The 15,857-nt window shown below is 40.2% G+C and overlaps 1 protein-coding gene across 3 annotated transcripts in view; it reads right to left on the bottom strand.

Annotated features, from left to right (window-relative positions):
- Positions 1-15,857, bottom strand: part of LOC125451825 (TPR and ankyrin repeat-containing protein 1-like) — a 93,365-nt gene that overhangs the window by 51,925 nt on the left and 25,583 nt on the right. For all 3 annotated transcript variants that reach the window (XM_048529451.2, XM_048529453.2, XM_048529452.2), the window contains exons 5-7: positions 15,597-15,750; positions 12,653-12,753; positions 10,716-10,802 (exon numbers count right to left, since the gene is read on the bottom strand). In XM_048529451.2, coding sequence (XP_048385408.2) covers positions 10,716-10,802; positions 12,653-12,753; positions 15,597-15,750 — 342 coding nt within the window. The remainder of the gene's footprint in view (positions 1-10,715; positions 10,803-12,652; positions 12,754-15,596; positions 15,751-15,857) is intronic.

Raw genomic sequence — 15,857 nt, 5'->3', positions numbered from 1 at the left:
CACTCGACCCAAAACGTTAATCCTGATTGTGCTCCACAGATGCTGCCAGACCTGCTGTGTTTTTCCAGCAATTTCTGGCCCTATATTCTCTGGAATTTAGAAATTTGAGAGGTGATCTCATTCAAATGTACAGAACGCTCACAGGAATTGAAAGGGTAGATGAAGGAAGGCTGGGTTCTAGGCCCAGGAAGCAGAGTTAAAGTAAGGGACTAGGATGAGGGAGAATCTCTTCACTCAGAGGTAGTGAATATTTGGAATTTCCTGCTCCTTACTCTGTTGAGGCTCAGTTATTGAGCATGTATGCATGAGACAGGGATTGACTAATTTCTCTGTATTAAAATCAACAAATATAAATACTGCAGGAAAATGGTACTGATCATGTTGAATAATGGAGTGGGTCTAAAGGGCTGAATGAGCTCCTGAACCTACTTAAGCCTTTCTGATAATGAAAATCTTCACCCTAAATCAACTGCCTTGTAATTGCACATACCTCAAAAATTCTTGAAAATGTTTCATATAAATGCTTCCCCTGCCATTTTGACCTCAAATGAAAAATATTGATGCTGTAACAATTATCTATTGAATTGCCTTATATCTTTTAATGCCTTCACTTAAAAAAAAAATTGAGGGCCTCAGCTCCTCAATGTTGCAAAGTTCAATAGAGTACTTGTGGATTGGAAGGTTGGGCATTACAGTTTGGTGCTTGTTAAATGCTATGGGGAAATCAGTACATGTTCCCTTTGAAAGATGATGTCCTTTTCAATGCTTAGAGATTCAAAAAGAATGTCAGTGGGTTTGCAGGTGCACAGATCACCTGAATTGAAACATTTGTATCAAAAGGGTAGACCGTTGGCAGGCAAAACAGCATTTTAACCTGGACAACAGGTTTTCAAATTTTGCTAATTAATTTAAATTAGGCCCTCGGATTCCAAAAGACAATTATATTTAAACCTGATGGTTTTGACAACATAGCACCAACCCTATAAGAAATTGACACATCATCAAGGGTATGCAAGATGAGGTCATTTGCAAAATCGGGAGACAGCCAACTGTCATCAGCTAAGAGAACAGCTCTCAGATCGAAAAGAAAGAATCATTGTCTCTCTTAGAATTCTCTAAGCCTCAGAGTAAGCTACACATAAGTTAAAGGTACCTATGGCACAAATAGTTAATGTTCCCGACAAAAGTTCATGCACTTTGGTAAGGACAATAAAAGGATGGACTATTTTCTATATGGTGAGAAAATTCAGAAGTCTGAAGTGTAAAAAGACTTGCCAGTTCTTGTCCGGGATTCTCTCAAAGTAAATTTGCAGGCGGGGTCAGTAGTCAGGAAAGCAAATGCAATGTTGGCATTTATTTTCAGGGAACTAGAGTATAAAAGCAGGAATGTACAATTGAGACTTTAAAAGACTTTGGTCAGGCCACGTTTGGAGTATAGTGTGCAGTTTTAGGCCCCATATCTCAGGAAGGAGGTACTGGCCCTGGAGCAGGTTCGGAAGAGGTTCACAAGAATGATCCCAGGAATGGAAAGCTTAACATATGAGGTACATTTTAGGACTCTGGGACTATAGTCATTGGCGTTCAGAAGGAGGCGGGGTGGGGGGGATCTAATTGAAACTTACAGAATACTGAATGGCCTGGACAGAGTGGCTGCTGAGCAGATGCTTCCATTGGTAAGGATAGACTAGGACCTGAGGGCACAGCCTTAGAAAAGGGAAAACCTTTTAGAATGGAGATAAGGAAAAACTTCTTCAGCCAGAGAGTGGTGAATCCATGGAATTCACTCCCACAGACGGCTGTAGAGGCCAGGTCATCGAGTACATAGAACACAGAATATAGAACAATACAGTGCAGACAGGCCCTTCGGCTCTCGATGTTGCGCCGACCTGTGAACCTAATCTAAGCCCCTCCCCCTACACGATCCCATCATTATCCATATGCTTATCCAAGGACTGTTTAAATGCCCCTAATGTGGCAGAGTTAACTACATTGGCAGGCAGGGCGTTCCACGCCCTTACCACCCTCTGAGTAAAGAACCTGCCTCTGACATCTGTCTTAAATCTATCACCCCTCAATTTGTAGCTATGCCCCCTCATACAAGCTGAAGTCATCATCCTCGGAAAAAGACTCTCACTGTCCACCCTATCTAATCCTCTGATCAACTTGAATGTCTCTACTAGGTCACCCCTTAACCTCCTTCTCTCCAATGAGAACAGACTCGAGTCCCTCAGCCTTTCTTCATAGAGCCTGCGCTCCAGACCAGGCAACATCCTGGTAAATCTCCTCTGCACCTTATCCAATGCTTCCACATCCTTCCCGTAATGGGGCGACCAGAACTGCACGCAATATTCCAAGTGAGGCTGCACTAGCATTTTGTACCTCTACCAATAAAACCTAACACACCGTAAAAGCCTTCTTAACAGCACTATCAACCTGGGTGGCAACTTTCAGGGATCTATGTACTGGAAGCCAAGATGCTTCCGCACATCCACACTACCAAGAATCTTTCCATTGACCCAGTATTCTGCCTTCCTATTATTCCTCCCAAAGTGAAACACCTCACATTTATCCGTATTAAACTCCATTTGCCACCTTTCGGCCCAATTCTGCAGTTTATCCAAGTCTCCCTGCAACATTCTTTCACACTGTCTACCACTCCATCAACTTTAGTGTCATCTGCAAACTTACCAACCCATCCACCTATGCCTGTGTCCATGTCATTTATAAAAATGACAAACAGCAGTGGTCCCAATACGGATCCTCGAGGCACACCACTAGTAACCGGACTCCAGGCTAAATGTTTTCTCTCAATCACCACTCTTTGCCTTCTTACAGAAAGCCAGTTTCTAATCCAAACTGCTAAATCTCCCTCAATCCCGTGCCTCCGTATTTTCTCCAACAGCCTACCATGTGGAACCTTAGCAAAGGCTTTACTGAAGTCCATGTACACCATGTCAACTGCCTTTCCTTCATCCACGTGCTTGGTCACCTTCTCAAAAAACTGAATGAGGTTTGTGAGGTACGGCCTGCCCTTGACGAATCCATGCTGACTATCTCCAATCAAATTGTTGCTTGCTAGACGATTATAAATCCTATCTCTTATAATTCTTTCCAAAACTTTTCCTACAACAGACGTAAGGCTCACAGGTCTATAATTACCTGGGTCATCCCTACTGCCCTTCCTGAACAAGGGCACGACATTTGCAATCCTCCAGTCCTCTGGTACTAAACCTGCAGACAATGAGGACTCAAAGATCAAGGCCAAAGGCTCCACCACCTCCTCCCTAGCTTCCCTTTCTCGGAAAAATCCCATCCGGCCCAGGGGATTTATCTACGTTCACACCTTCTAGAATTGATAACACCTCCTCCTCACTAACCTTAATCCTTTCAATTCTAGTAGCCTGTAACTCAGTCATCTCCTCTACAATATTCTCCTGTTCCTCAGTGAAAACAGACGAGAAATAATCATTTAGCACCTCTCCGATCTCCACGGGGTCCACACACAACTTCCCACTTCGGTCTTTGACTGGCGCTATTCCTACCCTAGTCATCCTCTTATTCCTCACATTCCTATAGAAAGCTTTACAGTTCTCCTTTATTCTACCTGCCAATGTCTGCTCATGTCCCCTCTTTGCTCTTCTTAAATCTCTCTTTAAATCCTTCCTCGCTCATCTGTAACTCTCCATCGCCTCACCTGAACCATCTCGTCTCATCATCACATAAGCCTCCCTCTTTCACTTAACAAGAGATTCAATTTCTTTAGCAAACCACTGTTCCCTTACCTTATCGTGTCCTCCCTGCCTGAGTACATTTAAGACTGAGATAGATAGGTTTTTGATTATCAATGGGATCAAGAGTTACAGGATGAAAGTAGGAGAATGGGGTTGAGGAACTTATCAGCCATAAAGGGGAGCAGACTCGATGGACTGAATGGCTTAATTTCTGCTCCTATGTCTTATGGTGTCAAGAGAATATGAAGGAGTAAAACAAGCTGTATTGAGCACCTAACAATTGGTATCAGAAGCATATTGACAACAGTTCAGAATTAATAGGAAGGAACCAGATCAGACCAATATAGAGTTTGAAAGAATTAAACAGAGCATCTTTGGTAGATGGGTGAGAGCATTAAAAATAGAAAAGATGCATGAGGATCTTAGAGATGTTATTCTGTTGGAGTAGTTTAGGGACTCACTTCCAGACATGAAAAGAACTCCCGTTGAGGAACAGAATGTTAAAACATCAGGAAGAAACGGCAGGCAAATACACTTTAGCGCATAAATTTGAAATCTAACTTCTGACAGCAATTTCATTTGTGAGGGCTAGAAATTGAGAAAGAAGGAGATTACAATGGGAGCAGTTTACCACATGTGAAAACAGAAACCCAAGAGGGTCAAAAGGACTTGGAAGACCTCAGGTGTTTCCATTGCAATAAGGTAGGACACACATAGTCAGTGTTGGTGGTTTAAGAGAAGCACTGGGAAAAAGAATGTCATAAAAGAGGCTAAACCAGTGAGATTAGTTAAGGTAGTGAAGCTATTCCCAAGAAAAGTCAAGGAGCTGCAGGAGAGTACATAGCCTAATCATGGTCTAGAAAGTAAGATAATGCCCAATTTTTTTCAAAGACTTCACCTATGTGGGTAAAGTTTACTCAGGTAGAAGAGGGGGAATAGGTAAAGAAGTTAACATATTTAGAGATATGGATCAGTCTCTAAGAGTAAGAGATGACAGTATTTGTCATTCTCGGGCAACATTTCAGAATGAGTGCAGTCTGTGGAAGAAATGGAGAGAGAATTAGTGTTCCACTGTGTAAGATAAGGCTAGAAATCCAATCAAGATTGGGGAAGTGATAGTGTGAGTGATTGAAAGATTGGCTACTCCAGGAATAAAGTTTGTTCATGGAAACAACATAGCTGATCAAAGGTGGGAGTGATGCCCATTGTAGTCGGGTGGCCAAAAGAAAACCATGGAACTGAGGAGCCAAAAGGAAATACACTAGATGTTTTTCCAGACTCTGTGGTGACAAGATCCCACAGCCATAAGTTAAAACAAGTAGGGAAAGATGAAAGAGTTACGGTCCAGTTAGCTGACACCGTGATGAAATGATAGGGGAAAAGCCTAAGCAGGTAGAGGATCAGTCAGAGGTGTTTAGTTTGAAAAGATTAATGGACCGACAATAAAAGATGAGACGATAAAGAATTTATATCATAAAGCCTACTTGTAAAAGGAATCAGAATGTATTCCAGAGCATGAAATGTTTAAAATTTTAAATTTTAAAAATTCTTAAAAATCTTAAAAGGTGGAAATAGGGACCTTGGCAGGTTAGTGCAGATAAGAATTGGGCAGAAGTTCACCAGATTGTATTGCTGGTAGAATACAGGGAGCAAGTATTGTGGGTAGCACACAAATTACCTGCAGGAGGTCGTCTAAGAGTGAGGAAGGCTTGGGCTAAAATACAGAATCATTTCTATTGGCCTGGATTACATAAAGATGCAGTCGAATTTTGGTGTAATAAAACCAGCACCTTTGATGTCAATTCCCACATTTGAATAACCTTTCACACGTGTTATGATTGATTGCGTCGGTCCCCTTGCTAAAACCAAAAGTGGAAACCAGTATTTGCTACCCATAAAGGAATGTCAAAGCAAAAAGGGTTGTGGAGGAATTGCTTGCTTTCTTTATTCGTTATGGATTACCCAAGGGGATTCAGTCAGACCAAGGGCCCAATTTTTCTGCCAAATTATTTAAGGAGGTCACGGATAATTGACTCACCAAAAACTTTAAATCCAGAGTGTACCATTCTGAAACCCAAGGAATATTGGAAAGGTGGCATTACCCCCTAAAGACAATGCTAAAGGCTTACTGTTTAGATTGCCCAAATGATTGGCATAAAGGTAATCCATTTATATTGTTTGCTATTAGAGATGCTCCAAATTAATCAACTCAGTTTACTCCATTTGAATTGATGTTTGGGCACAAAGTAAGAGAGCCTTTAAAATTAATTAAGGTAAAGTTGATAGGTTTGAAGTCAGAGATCGTACAGTTGGATAATCTGAGGTGAGAGGAAGGTTAAAGAGATTAAACAGAGTATGACTTAGATAGACAACATTTGAAGGTGGCACAGCACGTAATGAAGCAAGAAGCAGATAAGAAATTAAGTTTCATATATTTGCCTGTGGGGATAAAGTATAGGTGCTGTTACCAGTGGCAGGGAGATTCCTTCAAAGCGAGGTTTCATGGTCCATATCAAATTGTGAAGTTAAGTCAGGTGAATTATCTGGTAAAGATGCCAGATAGGAAAAAAAAATTATCAACTTGCTGAAACACTACTATGATAGGGATGGGGAACTGGAGAAACAGGTATTTAGTTACTGCCACTCAGAGTGAGGAATCAAATGGAGATGATGTGGATTTTGATGTGCATCAGAATAAATTGCACAATGAGGAAGTCCTAAGGAACAGGATAAGGTAGTGAGCTATTTGTCTGAGAAACAGAACTGAATTGAAAGACTTGTTAAAGTGATATGAGGATATATATGGAAATAGAACAGGGGAGGACTAATATCATGGTACATGAGGTTGACGTAGGGAATGCTGTTCTGTTAAGTCAACACCCCTACAGGCTTAATCCTCTTGACCCAGCACAAGTACAGAAGGTGTACAAGGTAATGAGAGGCATAGATAGAGTCGATAGCCAGAGACCTTTCCCCAGGGCAGGATTGACTGCCACGAGGGGTCATAATTTTAAGGTGTTAGGAGGAAGGTATAGAGGAGACGTCAGAGGGAGGTTCTTCACCCTGAGAGTTGTGAGCACATGGAACAGTTTACCAGTGGTAGTCATGGAAGCGGAGTCACTAGTGACATTTAAGTGACTGCTGGGCATGCACATGGACAGCAGTGAATTGAGGGGAATGTAGGTTAGGTTATTTTATTTTTGGATTAGGATTATTCCACGGCACAACATCGTGGGCCGAAGGGCCTGTACCGTGCTGTACTTTTCTATGTTCTATGAAAGTGGAAGTGACGCTCCAAGAAGACATCATAGAGCCAAGTCAAAGTGAGTGGCGTTTGTTGACCACATTGGTTCTTAAACAATTTTGTGAAATTATCAGAAGGTCAATACTGAAACAAAATCCAACTCATATCCAATTCCAAGGTTGGAGAATTGTGTAGAAAAAGTAGGACAAGCCACTTATATCACAAAGTTGGACTTACTCCATGGTTACTGGCAAGTACCTTTGTTGGAAAGAGCAAGAGAAGTTTCTGCTTTTGTAATCCTAAATGGGCTATATCAGTTTAAAGTCATGCCCTTTGGAATGAAGAACACACCAGCCACTTTTCAAAAACTTATGAACAAAGTTGTGGCAGGATTGACTAATTGTGCCATCTATTTGGATGACTTAGTGATCTTTATCCATTCGTGGTAAGATCACATATAGCATTTGGCAGAACTCCGAGAGCCTATGGAAGACAAAGTTGGTCATAACCTTGGCAAAAATAGAATTTGCGAAGGTGCAGTGACGTTCTTAGGGCACAACACTGGACATGGATGTATAACACTGAGGAACATCACAGAGATATTGGAGGAATTTACAAGACCATCCTCAAAGAAGGAAGTGCTATGGTTTTTAGGATTGAGCAGATTCTACAAGGAATTTGTACCAAACTTTAGTAATTGTCGTGCTGTTGACAGATCTATAAAAAAAAAACACAAAACTTTGTTGGATAGAACAATGATAGGGGCATTTGAGAATTCAAAAGCAGTGGATGTCAGTTTGCTCGCTGAGCTGGAAGGTTAATTTTCAGACGTTTCATCACCATTCTAGGTAACATCATCAGTGAGCCTCCGACGAAGCGCTGGTGTTATGTCCCGCTTTCTAATTATAAATAGAAAGGGGGACATAACACCAGCGCTTCGTCGGAGGCTCACTGATGACGTTACCTAGAATGGTGAGAAACGTCTGAAAACTAACCTTCCAGCTCAGCGAGCAAACTTACATCCAGAACCTCAACCTGAGCTACAAATCTTCTCAAAACTCGCTATTCAAAAGCAGTGTTTACACCAGTTTTAGCCACCCCAAATTTTTTGAAATCTTTCAAAATCACCATCGATGCAAGCGATGCACGGTTTGGAGTTGTGTTGTTACAGAAGGATAATTATGGAATTGAAAGGTCAATCGGTTATTTATCAAAAAAACTCAATATCCGCCCGAAAAAGAGTTATTGAGTTTGGTACTGACCTTGCAACATTTTAATGTCTATGTGCAAATAAAAGCATTAGAGACGGTTGTGTATACTGATCACAATCCTTTGATATTTCTGGTAAGATTTAAGGACAAGAACACTAGATTATTTCGTTGCAGTCTTACAAGCACTTAATTTATAAACTGTAGACGTTGTGGATCGTGAAAATGTTATTGCGGTTGCTTCATCATGGGTTTAAAAGATAAATATTTATATAAGATAGAAATGGTAGCGTTCAATTATTGTAGGTATGTAGGATTAGTACAAGGTATGTAACTCTTGATTAATGAGACATGGATCTAGCAATAATGGCATTAATTTTTAGGAAAGAAAAATAGTGAAGCCATCTTTTCAGAATGACAGCGGGTGGGGGGGGGAGGAGCGCGGGGGGAGAAGAGAGGTGTTGCAAAGTTGGGTAGAGTGCCTGTGGATTGGAAGGGAGGATATTACAGTTTGGTGCTTGTAAAATGTTGGTGCTTGTAAAATACTACGGGAAAAGCAGTGCACAGTCCCTTTAAAGGATGATGTGTTTTCTATGCTTAAGAGATTCAAAAAGGATGTCTGTGGGTTTGCAGGTAAACACAGCACCTGAATTAAAACATTTGAATCAAAAGGCTATACTGTTAGCAGGCAAAGCAGCATTTTTACCTAGACAACAGGCTTTCAAATTGAGCTAATTAATTTAAATTAGGCCCTTAGATACCAATTTAAATTTAATGGTTTTGACAACATTGGACCAATCCTACTCTAAGAAATTGATATGTCATCAAGGGTATAAAAGATGAGGGCATTTGGAAAATTGGGGGAGAGTCAACTGTCATCTGCCAAGAGAACAGCTCTCAGCTCAAACAGAGAATTTTGTGACAGCCAGTGTTCTTTAAGGTTTGGAGAAAGGTCCACCATCTAAATTAAAGGCACCTATGGAATAAACAGTTAATGTTCATGACAAAAGAATTTGACAGAGAAGGTGTTCCTGACAGAAGTATTCAATGAGGAAGCATTCCTGACAAAAGAATTCAGCGAAGTAGACACCGAACATTCCAGAAGATGTAACCTTGCTGTAACTTTGAGTCACTACATTCTAACTTCTTTATATAAGTGAATCTTGCACTTATTGTAAAAGTGTATCATTACAGTCTTGTTTTATTCAGGAACAGTTAGTAGATAGAAGGGTTTATTCATTTGTTAATAGTTTCGTTTGTTTGTTCACTGTTAGAGTTAGCTAAATAAATATTACTTGTTGATTATAAAAAGAGCATCCAGTTTTCTTTTAACCACTCCTTTATAACAGATTGGAAGGCCTTTTAACAGAATATAGGGCAAGATGAGCTTCTCTGGGTGTTTGAACCCTGCTTTACAACATTCCTTAGAAGCTCACCTAGAAACTTGACTTCATTTTTACCAGAGCTGCAACTGTTGGACCAAATTGAATAAAGCAGCCCGAGAATCTATAGTAAACCTCATTTCCCGGGATGCTCAAGCACCAATGCACAGCAGAGATGGACAACCTTGCCTCAACTTCTAACCGTTTCTGTTCAGTTGAAGATAAGAACTAAAGGACAAGTTTCAAAAACTTTATCCTTGTGTGAAATATTCTGGGGAAAACATGCACATTGAATGAAGACAAGAGAACTCAAAACAAACAGCAAGAAAATGGCTCAAAGTGTGAGGGTGGTACCATTTCCACATGGAAATACAGAAACAAGGAGCAGGAGTAGGCCATACTGCCCTTCGAGCCTGCTCCACCATTCCATATGATCGTGGCCTACCCCTATCTCTACACCTTATTCCTACTTGATTCATAGGCAAATGATGCATTCAAAATCTAAAAATATATCCATCTCTTTCTTGGATTTATTCAGTGACCTCATATACACAGCTTTCTGTGGTAGAGAATTCCATAGGTTCACCACCCTTTGAATGATTATTTTTCCTCATCCCAATCCTACCCTGTATCCTGAGATTATGTCGCCTGGTTCTAGACTTGGCAACTACGGAAAACATCCTCCATGCATCTAGTCTGACCAGACCTGTTAGAATTTCATACATTTCAATCAGATCCCTTATCACTTTCCTGAATTCTAGTGAATACAGGCCAATAACAATTGTAGAGGAGCTCCATAACATAACCCAGTCAATATGTACCCCACAGTCAGCATTAAAAAAAATTTCTTGATTATTAGTACATTACCATTGATGAGTGTTTTCTACGTTTGAACCAGTTGCTATGTATTCTGTATTTTAATCGTGACTACACTTCAAAAGTAATTAATATGCTGCAAGATGCTTTGAGACATCATGTGGTCATGAAAGGTGCTACACAAATGCATTTTTTTTTTCTCTGACGCCACATCAGATCATGTTCGTTTTGTTTTATACACAAAAAAAACTTACTCCTTTCAAGTAAAGCTACAGGAAACTAATTAGCAAGCATAACACATTCCCAGTGATAAATTCCACGTTGAAATGCATACCACAAATAGTTCTTTAAGGGAGATTTGTGCAGCGCTGTATTCGTTACCAGGCATCAACTCCAAATCACACAAGACAAGATAAAGAGCCTAGGAAAGAAAAGTTTAAAATAAAAATTAAGTCCGTGCACTTATTACTTCCCAATAAACTAGATTAATTACTTGCTGCATTGCTTTGTACATCCATGGAAATATGTTTCTGTTCGTTCCTTTCATAAGCAAAATGTGTCCTGTGTCTTAACTAGTGGAGGAAGGGACGAGAGGGTTATAGTCTACCCTTCAAGCACTTCTATCATTAATCATTAATACTTTACAATTAGAATATCAATCACACATTTGCAATCAAGGTTATAGAAACCACATTTATGCAACCAGTCCTCATAATTCAATGTTTAAACTGTATTGAGAATATAGAACCTACTTCTAGAAAAAGGAAAATGCATGAGGAAGTTGCAGAAATTAATTGCTGAGACAATAGCACATGGACTGCAGCAGTTCAAGAAGGTGGCTCACCATCACCTTCTCAAGAACAGCTAGGGATTGATAATAAATGCTGAGCCAGCCACCGGCACCCATGCATGAGTAAAAGAAACCTGGCAGGGTTGAGGGGCTTTACTTACCAAGAGACATTGGGTTACTGTACATTAAAACAGACAGACCTAAAAGGAGATCTAATAGAAGTGTTTGACATTATTGAAGCTTTTAATAAATTAAAATGGGAAAGCTATTTTTGCTAGTTGGTAATTAGAGGCTACAAATGTAATCCTTGATAAAAAGGATGAAGGGGAAAGTTTCATTTTCCAGAACAGGATATTTGTCAGGATATGTATTGCCTTAGCAGAAACAGCAGTAGAAGTAGATTACAGGATTGAGGAAAAGAAGTATTTGGAAAAAAGAACTTTAACAGGTCCAAGGAAATGGCAGCATAAGGAACTCATTACAATACTAGCCTGGTCTGCCAGGTTGACACTTTACTGATTGGGCTATTGAATTAAGCTGGGCTTGCAGGTATGATCGATGTTAATAAGCAATTTAATCAAAGTTCTGTCATTGCATAACAGTTTTCAAAAATCTTTATCATTTTCCAACAACATAGAAAACTAATTCCGCATATTATCCTTCTTAATTGCATCCAGCTGAAACAGTTTCTCTGCTTCCCTCTCCACAATGCTGCCAGATCTGCTGAGTATGTCCAACATCTTCAATTGTACAGCTAAGATCACAAAGTAAAGGGGCTATACCAGTATCTTTCGTGCAATGGAAAAACAACTGGGCAAGTAAATAAAGTTAAAATAATTCGCTAGATACAAGTCAGTTGAATCCCCCTCACAGTTTTAACTTCAGTATTATCATGAAATGCAAAAATGTGTGGACTGTCAAGTCCAGAGTGGGAGAAATGCATAAGCATTGACAATTTGTAAAGAGTGTTGGATTCTTAAAAATGTAAGTTCATGAGCTTGTAATTGTAACAGGTTTCTATCTCCAAAAGGTTGGATGCAGTAGCTAGGTATGACCATTAAAGTGTCTGATCAAGAACATAGGACTTAAGAGCAGTTAATGGCCATTTGAACCCAGTTTACCATTTGATAATTTCAAATTTCAGATGTAGTTTCAACTTCACTTGCTTGTTCTTCTGCCTGTAGATCTCAACTCCCTTGTCTATCAAAAACCCATCTGACTCAAATCTTAACACCGTTGTACACGCTCTGTTAATGAATATCTGATCCCCGTGACTTCAAATGTTCAACAGCCTCATTGAAAACATCACGCTGACAAGAATTAGATTAATTGGAAAGCTCTTACAAAGTAGCTACATTGGTACGAAGGCTAAATGACTCTTCTATGCTATAAATGCCATCATTTGCTCTCTACAATATTAAAGCTGTTTTAATTCAGACAAGTTTCAATTTTAATCAGCATTACTTTAAGTAACTGCTCACCTTCCATAAATTTTTTCTCGCAGCTTTTTCAACAACAATTTGCCAAATTGTGGAATTGTAGTCTTTCCATTTTAAGACTTCAAGAAAGTGGCTGTCGGTCCCTGTGAAAGTATGGTTAACAGTTAAACTAATGATCTAAAATTCACACATCCTAAATTTGTCATTAATGTACGCTGTCATGCAAGCATAAGTGGTTTTATTTGTATTAGGTAGTGCTTGCTGGTGATAATACAATGCTGCCACCTTAGCAAGTCACTGTACAATAGACTCGAAAGGAAAACCAATTGAAATCACAACAAAAATAGCTAATAGTGATTCATTTCAGCAAAAGTTGCAACAAAGTAATTCAACAACCTGATTTGCTGGGGTTGTGGGAAAGGGAGTGAAATCTATGTTTGATAACCCTTACTCCACATTGAGAAAAGCATTGAGATACAGAATCACCTCTCTGAGCTCTTTGCGCTGTTTAGGGTTTGGAATGGAACAGAGTGCCTTTGGCTACAATATCACAAGTCACCAACAGGTTTATATAGGACTATAACCTGGTGTCATCTGACCTTGTCCACACCGGTCCAACACTGGCACTGCTATACCTTGGCTACAACACACAGTGCACAACAGAAATTTCAAACCCCTCCTTACTCATCCAGCTGTTTGTTTGCTGGTCAGGTTAATATTTTGACAAGCTTTAGGCCCCTTTCTCAACAGAGCAGCAAACAGGCAAAAGCTAACAATAAAGTCAATTCTAAACTATCTCTGTTAAATGCAGCTTGTTTATCTCAATGCTTAATAACTTTCAGTTATCAGTTGCACAATAACTTAGAGGTACAGTTTGTGAACAGCTTGCAAGGCACCATCATGATTGCCAAGTGCTTGCGAACATTGCCTCCGTATCAACCTTTGTCTGAACAGGACCAAGATCAATCAAAAACCAACCCTTCTCCTTTTTTCTTAAATGGTAATGAATCTTCTCTCTGTCTGGCACAGAACTGAAACTTCCTTTAAAAAAAAATCAAATCGTTGGAACCAAAAACTCTCACTGTCATCTCTCCCTTTCTGGCTGATGAGCTTCACTATAACCCCAAACATCACAACGCCCAATGCTCACTTCTACACCACTTCTCTTCCAATCCACAAGACAGTTCCTCTCTTCTTTCTCCCTTGGTCATCCGTTCGCACTCCCACACTAACAAAGTGGAAGTGTGGTGGAGGTAGATTTAATTGAGGCAATCAAGAGGGCATGTGATAATTATTCAAACAGAAATAATGTGGACAGATATGGGAAAAGTACAGGAGATTGGCACCATATCAAAACGGTGTCCATGTACACAGATCCTTAAAAGTTGCCACCCAGGTTGACAGGGCTGTTAAGAAGGCATACAGTGTTTTAGCTTTTATTAATAGAGGGATCGAGTTCCGGAACCAAGAGGTTATGGTGAAGCTATACAAAACTCTGGTGCAGCCGCACTTAGAGTATTGTGTACAGTTCTGGTCACCGCATTATAGGAAGGATGTGGAAGCTTTGGAAAGGGTGCAGAGGAGATTTACTAGGATGTTGCCTGGTATGGAGGGAAGGTCTTACGAGGAAAGGCTGAGGGACTTGAGGCTGTTTATTAGAGAGAAGAAGGTTGAGAGGTGACTTAATTGAAACATGTAAAATAATCAGAGGGTTAGATAGGGTGGATATGGAGAGCCTTTCTCCTAGGATGGTGATGGCGAGCATGAGGGGGCATAGCTTTAAATTGAGGGGTGAAAGATATAGGACAGATGTCAGAGGTAGTTTCTTTACTCAGAGAGTAGTAAGGGAATGGAATGCTTTGCCTGCAACGGTAGTAGATTCGCCATCTTTAGGTACATTTAAGTCGTCATTGGACAAGCATATGGACGTACATGGAATAGTGTAGGTTAGATGGGCTTGAGTTCGGTATGACAGGTCGGCACAACATCGAGGGCCGAAGGGCCTGTACTGTGCTGTAATGTTCTATGTTCCATCTATGTTTGAGAGCCGGTACAGATACAATGGGCTGGGTGGTCTTCTATTACATCCTAACAAAGGTCTAACTCAGTAAAAATATTTTACAGGGTCACATATTATTTCTGCAGGTTAGCAAATCTAAAACAGAGGCACTGTCTCACAATAAGGGACTGAACAGTTCGTACTGAGATGAGAAGGAATGACTTCACTCAAAGGACTATGAGCATTCAGAATTCTCTACCCCAGATGGTTGTGGAAACTCCATTGTTGAATAGATTGAAGGCTGGCATAGCCAGATGTTTGGTCTCTCAGGGAATCAACGGATAGGATCACCGTCATATCAAATGTAGAGCAGACTCTACCAGTCATATGATATAGTCCATCTACTATTTGTGTTTCCCCATCTCCAGCAAGCCCCTCCCCACTTCTCACAGAGGTCCAAACCAAAACCCAGCTTCCTTCACACTCTTCCTCTCCAACCTCAACTTCTCTCACTCACTCTCCCTCCCCCCACCTGTCTGATATCCCCAAACCACACTTCCACCTGTATCTTAGTCAATAATTTTGAATTAATGGTTTCTAGTTATAGACCCAAAGCTTCTTAAAAATCTTGAAAGCCACTTAATGTCATCTTTAACTTGCTCTGTTCAGAAAACGGTCCAAAATAGTTTACTTTCTCCTCGTAACTCAAGTTCTGTTTCCTTCATAAAATTCTGTAACTTTTCTCAGGTCTTTACTAACTTCCTCCAGTGTAATGCTCAGAAGTGCCCATGCTAGCCTAGCTCAGGCCGAGTCAGTGATTTGTAGCATACTACCACAGTATGTATTTTCTTTTACATTCCATTATTCACATATCACATTTAAATCATTTCTGATATTGTTACACAGTTAGCCATTTAGTAAGCAGAGTGCTCCCAGTTAAATCCATGAATGGAGGGTTTGGAGAACACTACACAAGATTCAACACACCACACATTGTCAGTATTCCCACGATAAAATCTGCAATTTCATGTTGAGACTGGTCCCGACTGGCGTCCAGGATGTTTAGCCCTTCATAGAAATACTGATGAGCTACTCTATAGTCGTGCATCTTCAGCAAGGCACTGCCAGTCCAGTAGTAACCCTATGTAGGAAACAAGATTTACAGGAGAGGTCAGCAACACAAAAATGTTAGACAAATCCAGTCCACTGAGAAGGTGGGGTGAATGTAAATATTACAATGCAAGTGAC

The sequence above is a fragment of the Stegostoma tigrinum genome, chromosome 5 (assembly GCF_030684315.1).
Source record: "Stegostoma tigrinum isolate sSteTig4 chromosome 5, sSteTig4.hap1, whole genome shotgun sequence".
NCBI classification, from domain to species: Eukaryota; Metazoa; Chordata; class Chondrichthyes; order Orectolobiformes; family Stegostomatidae; genus Stegostoma; species Stegostoma tigrinum.
Note: the sequence above shows the minus strand (reverse complement) of the source record. Positions and strands in the feature narration are given on the sequence as shown.